Raw genomic sequence first — 14,645 nt, 5'->3', positions numbered from 1 at the left:
GCAAGAATCTTCACTTTTAAAGTGTTTGTCAAGTTCAAGTTCTGAAGAATGCTATTGCTCCCCTTCCTGATGAAATAGATAAGCTTCCCCCTTACATTTTCCAAAGCAGTTATTTTCCAAAGGGAGAGGTGATCCACACAGTTCAATGACATTCCTTCTTTAAAAGGACAGGAGGAAAGACACTTAACATGTATTAATCCCTCCTCCAGACACACCCCCAACACCCGCTATGCCAAGCATCCCTAGAAACACTCTGTCCTAAGCCACAGAAAATGTGTACATCTCCCTAAGTTGCAATGACTGGAATTGCCAATCAAGCAAGCAAATGAGGACCCACACAGTTCAAAGACATTGGCTAATCACAAAACTTAGGTCAAAAAAACTGATACTTTTACTACTGTGGGCAAAACCCAAAATCATTATAGTTATTCCTCTCAATGAAACCCAAAAAGATTTTCCATCACAGATCAACCTTTCAGTCTGGAAGGGACAAGCTGATTAAACAGTTATTTCTTCTTTCATGATTTTACATAATTATTTAGAAAATTAGATATCAGCTTCCAAGTTCTATCCAGGCAGCAATATGCAAAAGGAGAATTAGTCATATTTAAAAATCAGGAGCAATGTTCACACAGTACTCTTTGGACACTAATTAATCACAGAACTTTGCTACAAAAGTCTTCAATTAAACACAGTAGGCTTCTTCACTTCTTTGAAAAGCTCAAAACCCAGCTGAGAACTTTACTGTTTCAGGGTTTGATTGAGTCTCTAATTTTTTTTTTTTTCAAATATAAATGTTGAGATGACACAATTAAGGAATATGTGGGGAAGAGAAATCAAGGTAATCATCAGAAGCAAGAATTACCACTTGTAGCTTAAAATACCCTGTAGATACAAAAAGATTGGACAGCTAACTACACTGCTGACAGAATCTCCTCTGGATAAGCTTGGACTTCAAAAGCAGAAATAATGCACAATTTTCAACCATGGAGAGGCAGAACAGATGTTCCATTTATTTCCAGTGTAAGTAGACGATGAGATGGAGGAGAGGGGCAAAGGACAGAGCAAGAGAACAAGCATGCACAAGATCCTAACGACCTGCTTGTTTCTAAGCAGCAGTTACAGAGAAGAAATCCCTGGAATGGCTTCCCTCTCCTGCAAGATTGTTAAAACAAGTTCTCCAAGCTATGGTATCCACAAACAGGATACACTGTGCTTATCATGGAATGCTATTACTTCCATATGTCTAAAGAAAGCCTATGCCTTGATTCGTCAGAAACTCAAAATATGAAGACAGATCTGATGTGCACATGATCTTCAACAGGGTACTACAGAAGCAGCTTACTTGGAACTTATAAATTATTGTATCATAGATGTTCTTATCTACTCACAAGCACACAGAATGCTATACATCTTTCTCAAGCCATCTTCTTATCTACCCAATCAGGGAGTGACAGATGCATGCATAATGAACAACTTACCCCAAGCTCCTCTGGACAAGATGCAAGAAAGTTAGAATAGAATAGAATCAGGCAGGTTGGAAGAGACCTCCACGATCATCCAGTCCAACCTAGCACCCAGCCCTGTCCAATCAACTAGACATGGCACTGAGTGCCTCATCCAGGCTTTTCTTGAGCACCTCCAGGGACAGTGACTCCACCACGTCCCTGGGCAGCCCATTCCAATGCCACTCACTCTCTCTGCCAACAGCTTTCTCCTAACATCCAGCCTATACTGCCGCCAGCACAACTTGAGACTGTGTCCCCTTTTTCTATTGCTGGTTGCCTGGGAGAAGAGACCAATACCCACCTGGCTACAATGTCCCTTCAGGTAGTTGTAGACAGCAATGAGCTCTGCCCTGAGCCTCTTCTCCAGGCTGCACACCCCCAGCTCCCTCAGCCTCTCCTCATAAGGTTTGTGTTCCAGGCCTTTCACCAGCTTCTCTGGACACGTTCCAGCACCTCAACATCTCTCTTGAATTGAGGAGCCCAGAACTGGACACAGCACTCAAGGTGTGGCCTGACCAGTGTTGAGTACAGGGGCAGAATAACCTCCCTCGTCCTACTGGCCACACTGTTCCTAATACAGGCCAGGATGCCATTGGCTGTCCTTGCTACCTGGGCATGGGCACACTGCTGGCTCATCTTCAGCCTACTACCTACCAGTACCCCCAGGTCCCTTTCTTCCTAGCTGCTCTCCAGCAAAGTTCTGATCATCTCTTCACTATCTATACTTCCATACTGTGGCAGAGTATTGAAGGAGCAGTCCCTGATAGAGAAAGCTTCAGCACTGATTTAACATAAGGAAACATTTACACAATTTCTGTGACATTCCACAATTTATCTTGTAATGAGAACAGAACTCAAGAATTCAGTATGACAGACATGTCTCATGCAGTGAGCTTCAGACAGAATCAGCAAACTTGGTCATTCCTTATCACTAGTTTAGTCACCTACTCTCCCTTCCCTTTCTCTCCTCTATTACCTTAATGCTAGAGAAAACAGAAGTGTGAACTACTAGCTGCCAGCATTTGAACTTAAATGTGTTTCTTACGTGCCACAGTATCCACCAAGGAATTTAAAAAGTAATAAAAAGATAAATTCCAAAAAGGTAAATTCCCAAAATAAAAATCTGTGAGCAGACTTCTGACCTAAAAACACTTTTACTAATTGGGTACCACACAACCAAAGCATCCATTTCCACAAATTGTTTCTTTCTAACAAACCAAGCAGCTATTTAGCATCACACATTGCAGAGATTCATCTATTTCCAACGAAAACACTAAAATGTTAAAGAGAAATAAACTTTGGAAACATATTTGACACCTAACTTTTTTTTAAGCAGGTGTGTGAGATTGCCTTACAGCTTAAATAGCCATATTTGTTGCTCTTAAAGGTTACAACTCTAACTTTGTCTGAACCATGCTCCAGAGAAATTATTAGCCTCCAGAAATCAACCAATAGCTGCTGAACAGAAAGCTCCAATTGGTAAAATCCATTCAGATTGATCTGTGGGGCTCGTTTGAGCCTAGCTGGGATATTTTGGTGAGAAGAATTAGATTATAGGCTGTGAAAAGGAAACAATGGCAATGTCTACTTCACTCATAGGCTTGCTGAGATGTGTAAGAACAGGAATATAAATATAGATAACAGAGTCACTCTCTGTCTGGGGCTGCATGAATTTCTCTCTAACCTAACCAGCTGTATGTGTGACTAATCCATCTGCTTCCTAATCCCCCTGGCCAACCCTCCAAACTACCTTGAGTGTAAGGCAAAGTCTGCGGTAAGGTAGAGGGGTGGAGAAATAGTGGAAGGGTGATTGGGAGCCCCTCTTGGGGACTCAAGTTTCTGGGAGGGCTGTTGTGTTTCTGTATTACCTTTTAACTTGTATATTTCTGTCTGTAGCTGTATATATTGTAAATATCTGCTTGTATATTGTGCTAAGGTGTATATATAAAGCTTCATTCAATTTCCAGCTTGGCTGAGTCTAGTCTGGGTGATTTTCTTAAGCATGGTGGGGGCAGGTAGCACTCAAACCATCACATCTGTCAATACAGGTTGTCAATACAAACTGACAGAAAGGGGAAGTCATGCTATAGTCCATCTCTGTCCACCTGAACCAGCTCATACAGTTCAAAGCTTAACTGCCATTTCACAGAATGGTCAAAAACTGAAAGGTCATTTTAATTTCATTTCTTTTACAAGGAGGAAAGTTCCTATTTACTTTTCATTGCTGCAACATTTTGTGGTACTCCTTAGTTCCATGATTACAAACAGACAAGACTGCAAGCTGTTCATAGTTTTAAGTCTTTAGGGCTATTTTCTTTAATGAAGGCTGAAGCTATGCAGATGTTTTTTTGCAGAATGCTGTAAATTTTCAGCCCAAAGCAAGTGCTGTGTTAGAGAGTGCTAATTGTAACAAATCAGAGCACTTTGGCTGTTTACAGGCTTTAATATCATGATCATAAGTCACACTTAATAAACAAACAGACTTAGGACAGAACTACCTCATTTTTGTGTCGGGGTGGCCCAAAAAGGCTCTCATAGCAGCACTCAAAGACCGCACTTTGAGTGTTCTTTTCTCCCCTCCTGTAGGCAATCAAAACATTGTCCATCACAGTATCAAAAAGTCAGTCACTTCTTCATCACCTCCTCAGTTCATGCCACTCAAATGACAGAGAAAAATTACAAGCTGGCAATGAGATAGTTGCATTACCATTCACATGGCAGGACACACAGCTCCCCGCCTGTGACCCATGGAGAACGCAGGCTCTTGTTTCAGGGCTGGACACACATCTCTCATGTGACAAGCAGTGCTTGCATCGGGTCCTTGCATGGGGTCACCTGGTGGATGCGCTGCCAGACACACAATGGAATGGCAGGTCAGCAGAACAGTTCCTCCAGCCAACAGCTGTCTCCCGTCCCTCTCCTTCAGCCCAAGGACTGAGAGAGGCAGAAGTCATCTGCAAGCCAAAGAATCTGGGAAAACCAGCCACAGAAGCCTAAAAATTAGCTGCAAGCTAGGCACATTTGTGTGCACACTGGCCAAAGGAGACCAGTATTAAACAGCCTGCCATGAATCTTTCAGCTTGACATTGGCTGGCATGAGAAATCAAATAATTTAGTTGATTTCCAAGTTCTTGTGCAATTCATTAACAGGGAACAGGTCTGAAGACAAATGATCAAGCAGCATCTGTGACTGCCTGTCCAAGAAACATTTTGGGATTACCTTTCTGTTCCCCCTCCTCCTTCCTGTGGCCATTTGAGCTAGATTTCTAGCTCAGACATAGTAGAGAGATGAACATTCTAGAGATAGGCCATATAATGGCAACAATGGATAAGTTAATATAATTTCATTGGAGCCTCAAGAGCTTTATGCCTAGAAGCACAGCTTGTTCTTTCCCCCTTGCTGTGTTCTGCTGCTTCAGCTGCGCTCTCTGCTATCTTCCCCTGCTACTGTTTTGGCTGCTGCTGCTTTGCTCCTTCACCACCGTTTGACCCCTTCCCCGTCTTCATTAAAGTTATTATTTTTTTTCTCTAGTAGTTTATTTCTCCCTATACTGTTATATTTAAACTATAAGAAATACAACTTCATTTTTCCCTGACTTTCCAAAAAATCCGTGTTGTAGCGAGTTTATTCTACCAGAGGACATTAACTTGGGACACTTCCCAACCATATGTATAAACCAGCCTCCAAAGTTTGCTAAATTGCCTCTTCAAAAAATAGAGAAAAACAAAACACACGATTCAGTGATTTCCTTGGGTCCCTTCCAACCCCTAATGTCCTGTGATGATGTAAAATAAAAGTGACTGACACTCCAAGGCTTCTAAAAATGCCACAGCGACCCTGCCAAGCAAGTAGGTGAGCATTCCTTTTAGCACAAAGTCCTGGAAGGGATGGCATTTAAAAAGCTGCTGTACCTTAAATCCCCAAAAGCAAGGCGATCTTGCCATGTTGCCACATACAAAGTCAGCAGCGTGAAAAACACTGACATGGAAGTTTTGTTAGTGATTTAGAAAGCAGAAGTACACCAAAACAGGTAAGATTCCTCAAATTAAGTGAAGAGATAAGACAGCTCCTTTAAGAAATTGAAGAAGAAAAATGATCATAAAAGACTGTATGTATCTAATCTCATTGACTGAGTAGTTTGAGCATACTCTCTTTGCATTAAAGAGGCAGGAAAAGATGAAGCTGTAACATATTAAGTATATCATGAAAACACCCACACCAGTACAAATCATGATCAAGTTAAAGTGATTCCAAATGAACTATAATAAAGAAATGTTAAGGATTAACCTAAAGATTTACACTGTATGCCACATTATGCTGCATCTATTGTGGTTTGTTGACATATGATCATGAAAGAAACGTAAACCCAGATGAGAAAGATAGACTCCATGTTAATTGAAAAAGACAAACTAAGTGAATAATGAGTAGATAAAAAATAGCCTATGCCATTTTTATCACCCCTATATGACACTTATTCTCAAATTTATGGGAGAGACAATTGAACCATGTTTCAAATCACTGGAGATTATTTCTTAGCAGAAATGCCTCTGCATTTTTTTCACCTTACTGTTTCTATTCTTATTCCATTACTATTGAAATATATATGGATTACCAAAGCTATAAATATGTCTACTTAGAAGATGTCTACAATAATCACCCTGGTTTATCCCATGAAGATGGATTTTTCAGCAGGATCAGAATTTGTTAAAGGCTTGGAAATGTGAAAAAATGATAGTTTAAAACACAGTAAAGTTCTAAAGTGCAATATCTTTTCACTATTGAACCAGTCACTATTAAACCAGTTCTGTACCTAAGTACCTTTTCTTTTCCTTAATTTGAAGAATGTCCAAAGAAGGGCAACAAAGCTAGTAAAGGGTCTACAGCACAAGTCTTCTGAGGGGCAGTTGAAGGAACTGGGTTTCTTTAGCCTGGAGAAAAAGAGGCTTTAGAATCATAGAATCAACCAGATTGGAAGAGACCTCCATGATCATCCAGTCCAACCTAGCACCCAGCTCTATCCAGTGAACTAGACCATGGCACTAAGTGCCTCATCCACTTTAGGAGAGATTCAAGAGAGATGTCGAGATACTGGAACGTGTCCAGAGAAGGGTGACAAAGCTGGTGAAGGGCCTGGAATACAAACCCTATGAGGAGAGGCTAAGGGGTGATCTCATTGCTGTCTACAACTACCTGATGGGAGGTTGTAGTCAGGTGGGGTTGGTCTTTTCTCCCAAGCAACCAGCAAGAGAACAAGGGGACACAGTCTCAAGTAGCGCCAGAGGAGGGATAGGCTGGATGTTAGGAGGAAGTTCTTCCCAGAGAGAGTGATTGGCATTGGAATGGGCTGCCCAGGGAGGTGGTGGAGTTGCCATCCCTGGAGTTGTTAAAAAAGACTGGATGAGACACTTAGTGCCATGGTCTAGTTGATTGGACAGGGCTGGGTGCTAGGTTGGACTGGAAGATCTTGGAGGTCTCTTCCAACCTGGCTGATTCTATGGCTCTCTACAACTACAGAAACAAGGTTGAAGCAAAGTGGATGTCAGTCTCTTGCCCCAAGTAACAAGCAATAGAACAATAGGAAACAGACTCAAGCTGCACCAGACAGATGTAGCTTGGATATTAGTCAAAACTGTGTCAAGCATTAGAACAGTCTGTCCAGGGAAGTGATAGAGTCACCATCCTCAGAGGTATTCAAAAGACGTGTAGATGTGGTGCTTCAGGACATAGCTCTGTGGTGGACTTGGCAGCACTAGATTAACAGCTGGACCTTACAATCTTAAAGGGCTTTTCCAACCTAAACAATTCAATGATTCTTATGACAGGAACACAGGGAGTAAGTTCAGCAGGAGCTGACAAAGCAGTCAAAAAAAGCATAGTTATATTACCCCTGATGTCCAGAAAACTAACTACTGTACTGCCCCAAAATAAAACATTAATGAAATTAAACTCATGCATTGGATCCACTGTCTTGCAGTTTCCCTGCCTTGCCCTCTTCTGCATACTATTTACAGGTTGCAAAAAAAAAGTGCTAAACAATTAATTTGAAGAAAAAAATATTAGAGGGATCACACTGAAAAAGAATATTTGGACAACATGACTAAGTGTTTAAAATGGGAAAGAACATTGGTCTCAATTTCATTTGGAGCTTTTACCTAACAGAATATGGAAGATGGATACTGGGACTGGATGTAAGGCTCCATATGACCCAGAGAAAAAGATGCATCCCATTTTCATAGCAAAAATCCTTGTAGCTTTTAAAATATTAATATGGAGAGCTTAAACTGGACATACTGCAAAGTGTGACAGATAAACTGAATTTGAAAAGCAACAGGACCCCTTGCTACTGTCACAAGTGTCAGGAAGATAAGGGGGAAAGGATATCAGTGATACACACATTTAATAATCATAACACCATCAAAAACTTTAATAAAAAAAGCAAGGTTTCTTATCTCCAGCTAAATTTCCATTACTGAAGAAACTCAAGGTTTGAGTCATAGAATCAGTCAGGATCGGAAGAGACCACAAAGACCATCTAGTTCCAATCTCAGTCCATGTATGTCTCCCCCTACTCCAGTGAAGATGACTGCAACAACCAGTCTGATTTATGCTACAGGAGAAATAATATGCCTTTGGGGAGGAAGCAGCCTCTGAAATCCTTCTTAGCTATGGACAACCAAAACTTAGTGCATGCATCAATGCATACAAAAAAGTAAAAGTGAGCAGGCTTCCAACAGTCTACACCCCAGATAATTTAGCAGCCAGAACAAAACCAACAGCCCATTTTGCCAGACACCAACAAAAACATCCTGAACTTATAAATACAAGGGAGTATGCCTTTTCAAATGAAGATAACACAATGAAGCTGGGCTTTCTTCACTAAATTCCAAAATCTCAAGCATCATCTAGAAGGTACATCTCTCAGATCTGAAGATGAAAAGGAAAATTACGTTCTCCTCACAACTCATGATCAGAGGACCCTGCCTCTGTTTCCTTCCCACAGCTTGAACAAATCACAGAATAGAGGATGGGACCACGAAATCTCAACAATCCCCTGCACTAAGCCCATAGACAAAATGATATTTCCCCTTGACCTTTGCAGAAACAGCTTCCTCTTGTTTCCAACTAATGCAGCTAGCTCAGAGTGAGCTCAAGCCATACTTTAGCCTGAAACATTTCTAGTGCCACTGACATGTAACTATAATGACCTTGCCAGCATGTGTGACAGAATTCTGTTTTGCATTAAAGATATAATATTGTTTAGGTTCAAAGTAGAGTACTAACAAGTCAGAAAGTTTCCTGTGCAACTCTATTTCATCCCAGGGTGTGTTTATTCCCATTATCACCATGTTTAACTACAGGAGCACTTAGTATGTTTTCCAGTAGGACCCCTGCTTGTTCAGCATAGTAAGTGTACAGTACTCCAACATGCAAGGCAGGGATAAGGAAAGCCATATGATTGCTCTTCCACTTGTTGCAGAAGTTGGAGGAGGAAGAGCATGGTATTTATGAGATTTTGCATGCAACTATCTAACTGCTATGTGTTATTTAGGCTACAAAAGAGTGTCTGTTGCTAGACCTTAACTGCACATTCTCAGCAGTACCTGATGTTAAAAAGTGGTCAGCACTCATAATGGCCATTGAATATAGACATTAAACTCCCATTCTTGTCCAGATACACCAGCACAGCATTGAGGCAGGTGAATTTGAATTCTAATTCTGTTCCATCATTGATTTTTTTTTTTCAACCCCAGATCACATCTTGTTTATTACACTAATTTTACCGACGGGAAAACAATATTCCCTCAGCTCTAGGAGGTGCTGAATCAATACTTGTGAGCCATTAAAATAATACATTAAGAAGCACCCTTGAAGAAGAGCATGCAGAAATTAATAACTATCTACTCATTGCAGTCTTTGTATTGTGTAAGGGTTGCTTAATGAATAGTGAAGATATTACAGAGCTCACTTCCTTCCTCTATTACCATACATCTTCACTACATGAATAGCTTGAGCAAAAAGAAGCAGGAGGCTACATAATTAAAGATTATGAAAACCTGAATGTTTAAGTGAAAAAACTGCTTATACAGTCTGAACTCTAGTTTCTAACTTTCATCCATTCAGCAACACAAAAAGAAGGAAGGAGAGGTTAACATATACAAACTGTCAAAAGTAATGTCTTTTTTTAAAAAAGGAATTAAGTTATTGGATTTTTACACTGTATAACCATAAACTATCTTTACACTTGTTTCCCTTTGCTAATTATACAAATAAAAATTAAAAGTTTCAAACTATTAGCTGTTCCTCACCACCCTATCTCCACCCTGCTATTTCTGCTTCCTCCATAATTACACTGCCATAAAATTATCAAGCATTAAGTTCATTGTGCATTGCATGTAAATGCCTATTAAGCTGCAAATATCACTGTTGCAGCTGTACAGATATATTATTATGGTACCATAAATGCTACATCAAGATTTAAAGATAAATAATAATCTATGATTATTAATCATGGTAAATCATTCCATTCTATTCAGTTCTATAAATAGCACTAAAGAAATCATCTCCTTTTTTTTTCCAGAAAAACTGAAGCTGTTCACAGAAAACATCCATCAGGAAAGGACCTCAAAGATCATCCCGTCCAACCTTCGACACAGCATTGAAAAGTCAATACTAAGCCATGTCCATAAGCACCAGGTCCACGCACTGCTTAAACACCTCCAAGGATGGTGACTGCACCACTGCCCTGTCATGGGTTGAGTTGAATCTGCTGTTGATATTCAACGTCATGCTGCTGTCATGCCAGCTTCAAAATCAAAGTGCAAAGTATTATGGGTCTTGAAGTTCATACTGTAACATGAGAGGCTTCCTGTTTTGGCTGTGGCTTTCAGTTTCCAGGTTTAGGGTGCTGGGCTTTTCCACCGGGCTGACTGCAGGTTGGCGGGGTGGGGGCTAGGGCACTGGATTCTGCTGCCACTTCTGCATTTAGCTGCACTTTCCTGCAAACAGACTAAGGTCATTGTGCATCCTATCATCTCATTAATTTCTCTTTATCACAACCCAGAAGTGGTTTTTTTTTTTTGTTGTTGCCTTCCCTCCCGTCTGTGTAGAGAGGGCAGTTGGTGACAGCAGGCTCTGTTAACCCAGCACAGACTGTGTATGGCACCCAATGTGGGGCTAGAAAAGCAGCTGTCTTAACTAAGACAGGAGATTTTGACAAAAGGGTTGAGCTAACGAGAGGCAAAACAACAACAGGATTGAAATAAAGCTTGAGGCTCGCTTGCTAAGGGAGTTTCCTCTATTTCCCTCCCCTCACCACCTCCCATGGTGTGTTCACTATGTTGATGTATTTGCTTTCCAGGGGCGGCTGGGGACAATGCGCTTGGGGTTCTCTATGTGCACTCTCTGGCACTGAGTGTCACGCTTAGAGCTGTGCTGTTACTGTGCTAGTTACTGACATGCCAGGTTTTGTTCAGAGCAATACAGGACTCTCCTAAGAACACCCCTGAGAATTATGTGCCCCAAGGCTGCATAATTCTGAGTGGCAGGGTGCGTGGGAGAGTACGGGCAAATTCTTAGGTTGGCAGTCACCTCCAGTGTTCTGGAATTTCACCCCAAATGAGTGCAAAATCCTGACAAGCCAGTGGGATGTTTGGGAAAAGTCTACTGTCAGCCTGGAAGTTCCCAAGAGACAGAAATCACTACTATGTCTTGGGGCCTGGCCCATGCCTATCAATCACTTCTGTGTCACAGTCACAGTATCACAGTCACAGTATCACCAAGGTTGGAAGAGACCTCACAGATCATCAAGTCCAACCCTTTACCACAGAGCTCAAGGCTAGACCATGGCACCAAGTGCCACGTCCAACCTTGCCTTGAACTGCCCCAGGGATAGCGACTCCATCACTGTCCAGACTGCTCAGAGGCAAGAGAAGGTCTCTGGGCATACACACAGATCAACAGGCATGGCAGCTGCACCAGAGAACCACCCTGTGCCAGTATCAGCCGCCCCTGTACAGGAAAAGAAGCATACAAGGAAAGCAGCTCCTCTGGCAAAGGATGAGGATGAATCAAGGTCATCACAGGGACAAGAGAAAACACCAGAGCCACTTGCTCAGTGTTTATCTCTGGCTTTGGAATATGGCCAAGGACAAACTGTGGATGAAATGTGTAGCAAGCCTCAGCAATGTGAAGGAAGTCTCTCTTCCTCTGTCCAGGCACATGTTCCATCTGTGAAGAATTTGTCATGGGAAGTCCATCAACCCAAGAAGAGCATGTTTGATTCCCCACCTGTGCAGTCCCAGCCATGCGGTACAGGCACTCCCCTGGATGAGGGAGTGGTTTTACTCACATGAGCATGGAGAGAGCATAAGGAAGAGGGACAGAAAACTCACTTCAGTCCTAGCTGCACAAGTCCATGAATTACAAGGACATTCTCCCACGAAGAATTACACTTCAGTTTTCATGGACAGTCACCAAAACAGCAGCCAAGCTGATACTGCTTCTGATCCTCTTGAAGGGACTCCCAAAGCATCTTCACAAGAGTCACACAATTCACTGTAATTACACCAAACTGTGAGAGGTGGAACCCCTCTGTTTCTGGTGTGATAGAAGGATCCCAAAACCTGAACTTGTTAGAAGCAGAGCACCGCAATGCAAGCGGCAGTCTGATTTTGACTTGGAGATGTGGAAGGAGTCACTGGAATCGACTGCCTCAGGGATGGAAGCACAGCTCCATCATTTGAGAATAATCCCATCTGCATCACAGCTTCCCCCTCACAAAAATCTAAAAGAACTTAAAACATTGAAGAGTTTCAACATCAGCTTGAACCAGCAAAAAGCACTTCAACATAAGCACACACTTCATGCCATCACAGGCTCCAGAATATAGTAACACCACATAAAACAACAAGGTTTGGAAAGGCTCTCTGAGGCTCATATTCTAATTGATTTTATTTTTATGATTAAGATTCTAGGCCATGAGAAGAAAACTTCAGAAGCTTTCCCTTTCTCAGATAGCCTTCCATGAAGATTTCGCTACAGATGGGACGATCTGCAAATAATGTGTTTACAAACAGTAGCTTCAGACAGTTGCCAACAGTCCTTTAAAGATGAAATTGACTAGCAAGAGCAGTGAATGTCAAACGTTAACTTTTACCACCAAAACGTTTTTTAAAAGCCTTCAAAAGGTGATGAGCTACACTAGATTCTAGCAGATGCCCAGCCACGTAATCAAGCACCACAGAAGGAAGATTTTGAAAAGCACTTGTGTCAGACCTACACAAGTTCCCACTGCAGAAACAGAAGTCCTCAAAAGACAGAAACTCCCACTGAATCTGAAATTGTTTCAGGGTAGCAAAGCCACTTAGGAGTTTTTCATAGAGATTAAAAAAAAAGCCCAAACTGGAAACTTGCAATTTAATAGACAGTGAAAAAATAAAGTGGTTTTCTTTAAATAGAACCCTTTAAAAAAAAAAGAAAAATCAGTATTTTAAACTTTCTACTAGTACTGTTGCTAGTAACATTTCATCACAAAATGCTTTGGCTTGGAAGGGACCTTAAAGATTATGTAGGTCCTTAAACATTATCTAGTCCACTTGGGCAGGGGCACTTTCTACGCGAGCAGGTTCCTGGTTCCTCAAGGGCCCATCCAACCTGGCTTTCAAAGAGTCACAGAACGTTAGCATTTGGCAGGGACCTCCAGAGATCAAGCCCAACCGCCCTGCTAAAGCAGGATCACTTCGGGCAGCAACACTTACAGGCTTGGACTATCCACGACTTCTCAATCCCTTATTATCCTCGTGATGAGGAACCATCCCGTCTCTACGCTCCAAGGTATCCTTAAAGGCGCAGACCTCTTTGACTAACATGACAACGTGCCAGCAATTCTCTACCGTTGCAATTAACTTTGCTGACACTAGCCTCAGATGCTTAGCGGGCAAGTGTCCTAATCTGTTTCAGTTAGGGCGGAGAAATGGTCCTGCTGGCACCATGACCGCACGGTGTCACTCCCGGCAGTACCTGCCGGGCACTGGCACACCTGGAAGGGGAGAAACTTTCTCCTGAGCGCTCCGCGGTCAGGCACAGGGCCACGGATCCTGTTTGACGCCCAGTTCCTTCAGCAAAGGACTTTCACATCCTAGAAGTTCTGTAGAGGTCCCACGCACACCTCACCCCTTCCCAAGGGCAAACGAGGGGCTGCAAGTACTGAACCACAGCACGACGGCCAGCCCGGGAACGGGAGCCAGATCTCTCTCCTTCCCCATTTCGGGTGCGCCGAGCAGCCGCGAGGAAGGGAAACATCGCACCGAGCCGGAGGGCTGCCGCCGCTGTAAGGGCTGGGGGTATAGGAAGTAACCGGGGAAGAGGAGCTGGCGGTGAGGGAGATAATTCCCGATCCCATTAAGTGGAAGCGAGAGTCTAGCGCCCGCGGAGAAACCCTCCACCAGGGTCGCGGCTCGAGTAGATGGTCCTCCCCAGCAAGCGCCGGCTACACGGGCTACCCCAGCCCGTCACACGCCCCCGGCAACCCGCCCCCCCCCCCCCGCCCCCCCTCCGCCCTGCTCACCGCCCGCCCCCCGGGAGGCCCGCCCTCCCCGTTCTCTTTACCTTACCTGCCAGGAGGATGAAGACCTCCTCGGGCACAGCGAGCGCGCCGTCCATGCTGAGGCCGGCGGGCGGCAGCCAGAGCGCTGGGGACACCCCGCGGGCGGGGCTTGGCGACTCGCTCCGGACTCGGTCCCGCGGCAGAACCGAAAGCCCCGCCCCTTCCCCGGCCGCAAGGGCACCACTGCTGGCCGCGGGGGCGGGGTTTCATGGGCTTTCCCCGCCCCTCCCCTCCTTCCCCGCCCTCCGGTGCTGCGCATGCGCTTCATCCCCCTTCCCGGTTTCTATACCGGCACCGGGTGCCCCCAGCAACGCCCCCGCCGTAGGGACTGCCTTCCACATGACTGCTGCCAGCAGCCATTTTGCATGAGGGCATGGTGCAGGCTCGTCGCTCCTGCCATAATCAGATGTGGCGCTCAGCGCTAGTTGTCTGCTCGTCCCCGCCCCGACGCCCAAAGAAAGATGACTATTGGATAAGAAAGCCCACAAATCCCTCTCTGATTGGTCACTGGATTGTCCCGGCCAGCCGTCAG

General features: G+C 43.6%; 1 protein-coding gene across 3 annotated transcripts in view; it reads right to left on the bottom strand.

Moving 5' to 3' along the window:
- Positions 1-14,311, bottom strand: part of SKAP2 (src kinase associated phosphoprotein 2) — a 128,034-nt gene extending 113,723 nt beyond the window's left edge. For all 3 annotated transcript variants that reach the window (XM_064166961.1, XM_064166963.1, XM_064166962.1), the window contains exon 1: positions 14,121-14,311. In XM_064166961.1, coding sequence (XP_064023031.1) covers positions 14,121-14,169 — 49 coding nt within the window. In that variant the 5' untranslated portion in view covers positions 14,170-14,311. The remainder of the gene's footprint in view (positions 1-14,120) is intronic.
- Positions 14,312-14,645: the final 334 nt, after the last annotated feature.

Source organism: Pogoniulus pusillus, chromosome 28 (assembly GCF_015220805.1).
Source record: "Pogoniulus pusillus isolate bPogPus1 chromosome 28, bPogPus1.pri, whole genome shotgun sequence".
In the NCBI taxonomy this organism is placed as follows: domain Eukaryota; kingdom Metazoa; phylum Chordata; class Aves; order Piciformes; family Lybiidae; genus Pogoniulus; species Pogoniulus pusillus.
This window is presented reverse-complemented; position numbering and strand designations above follow the sequence as displayed.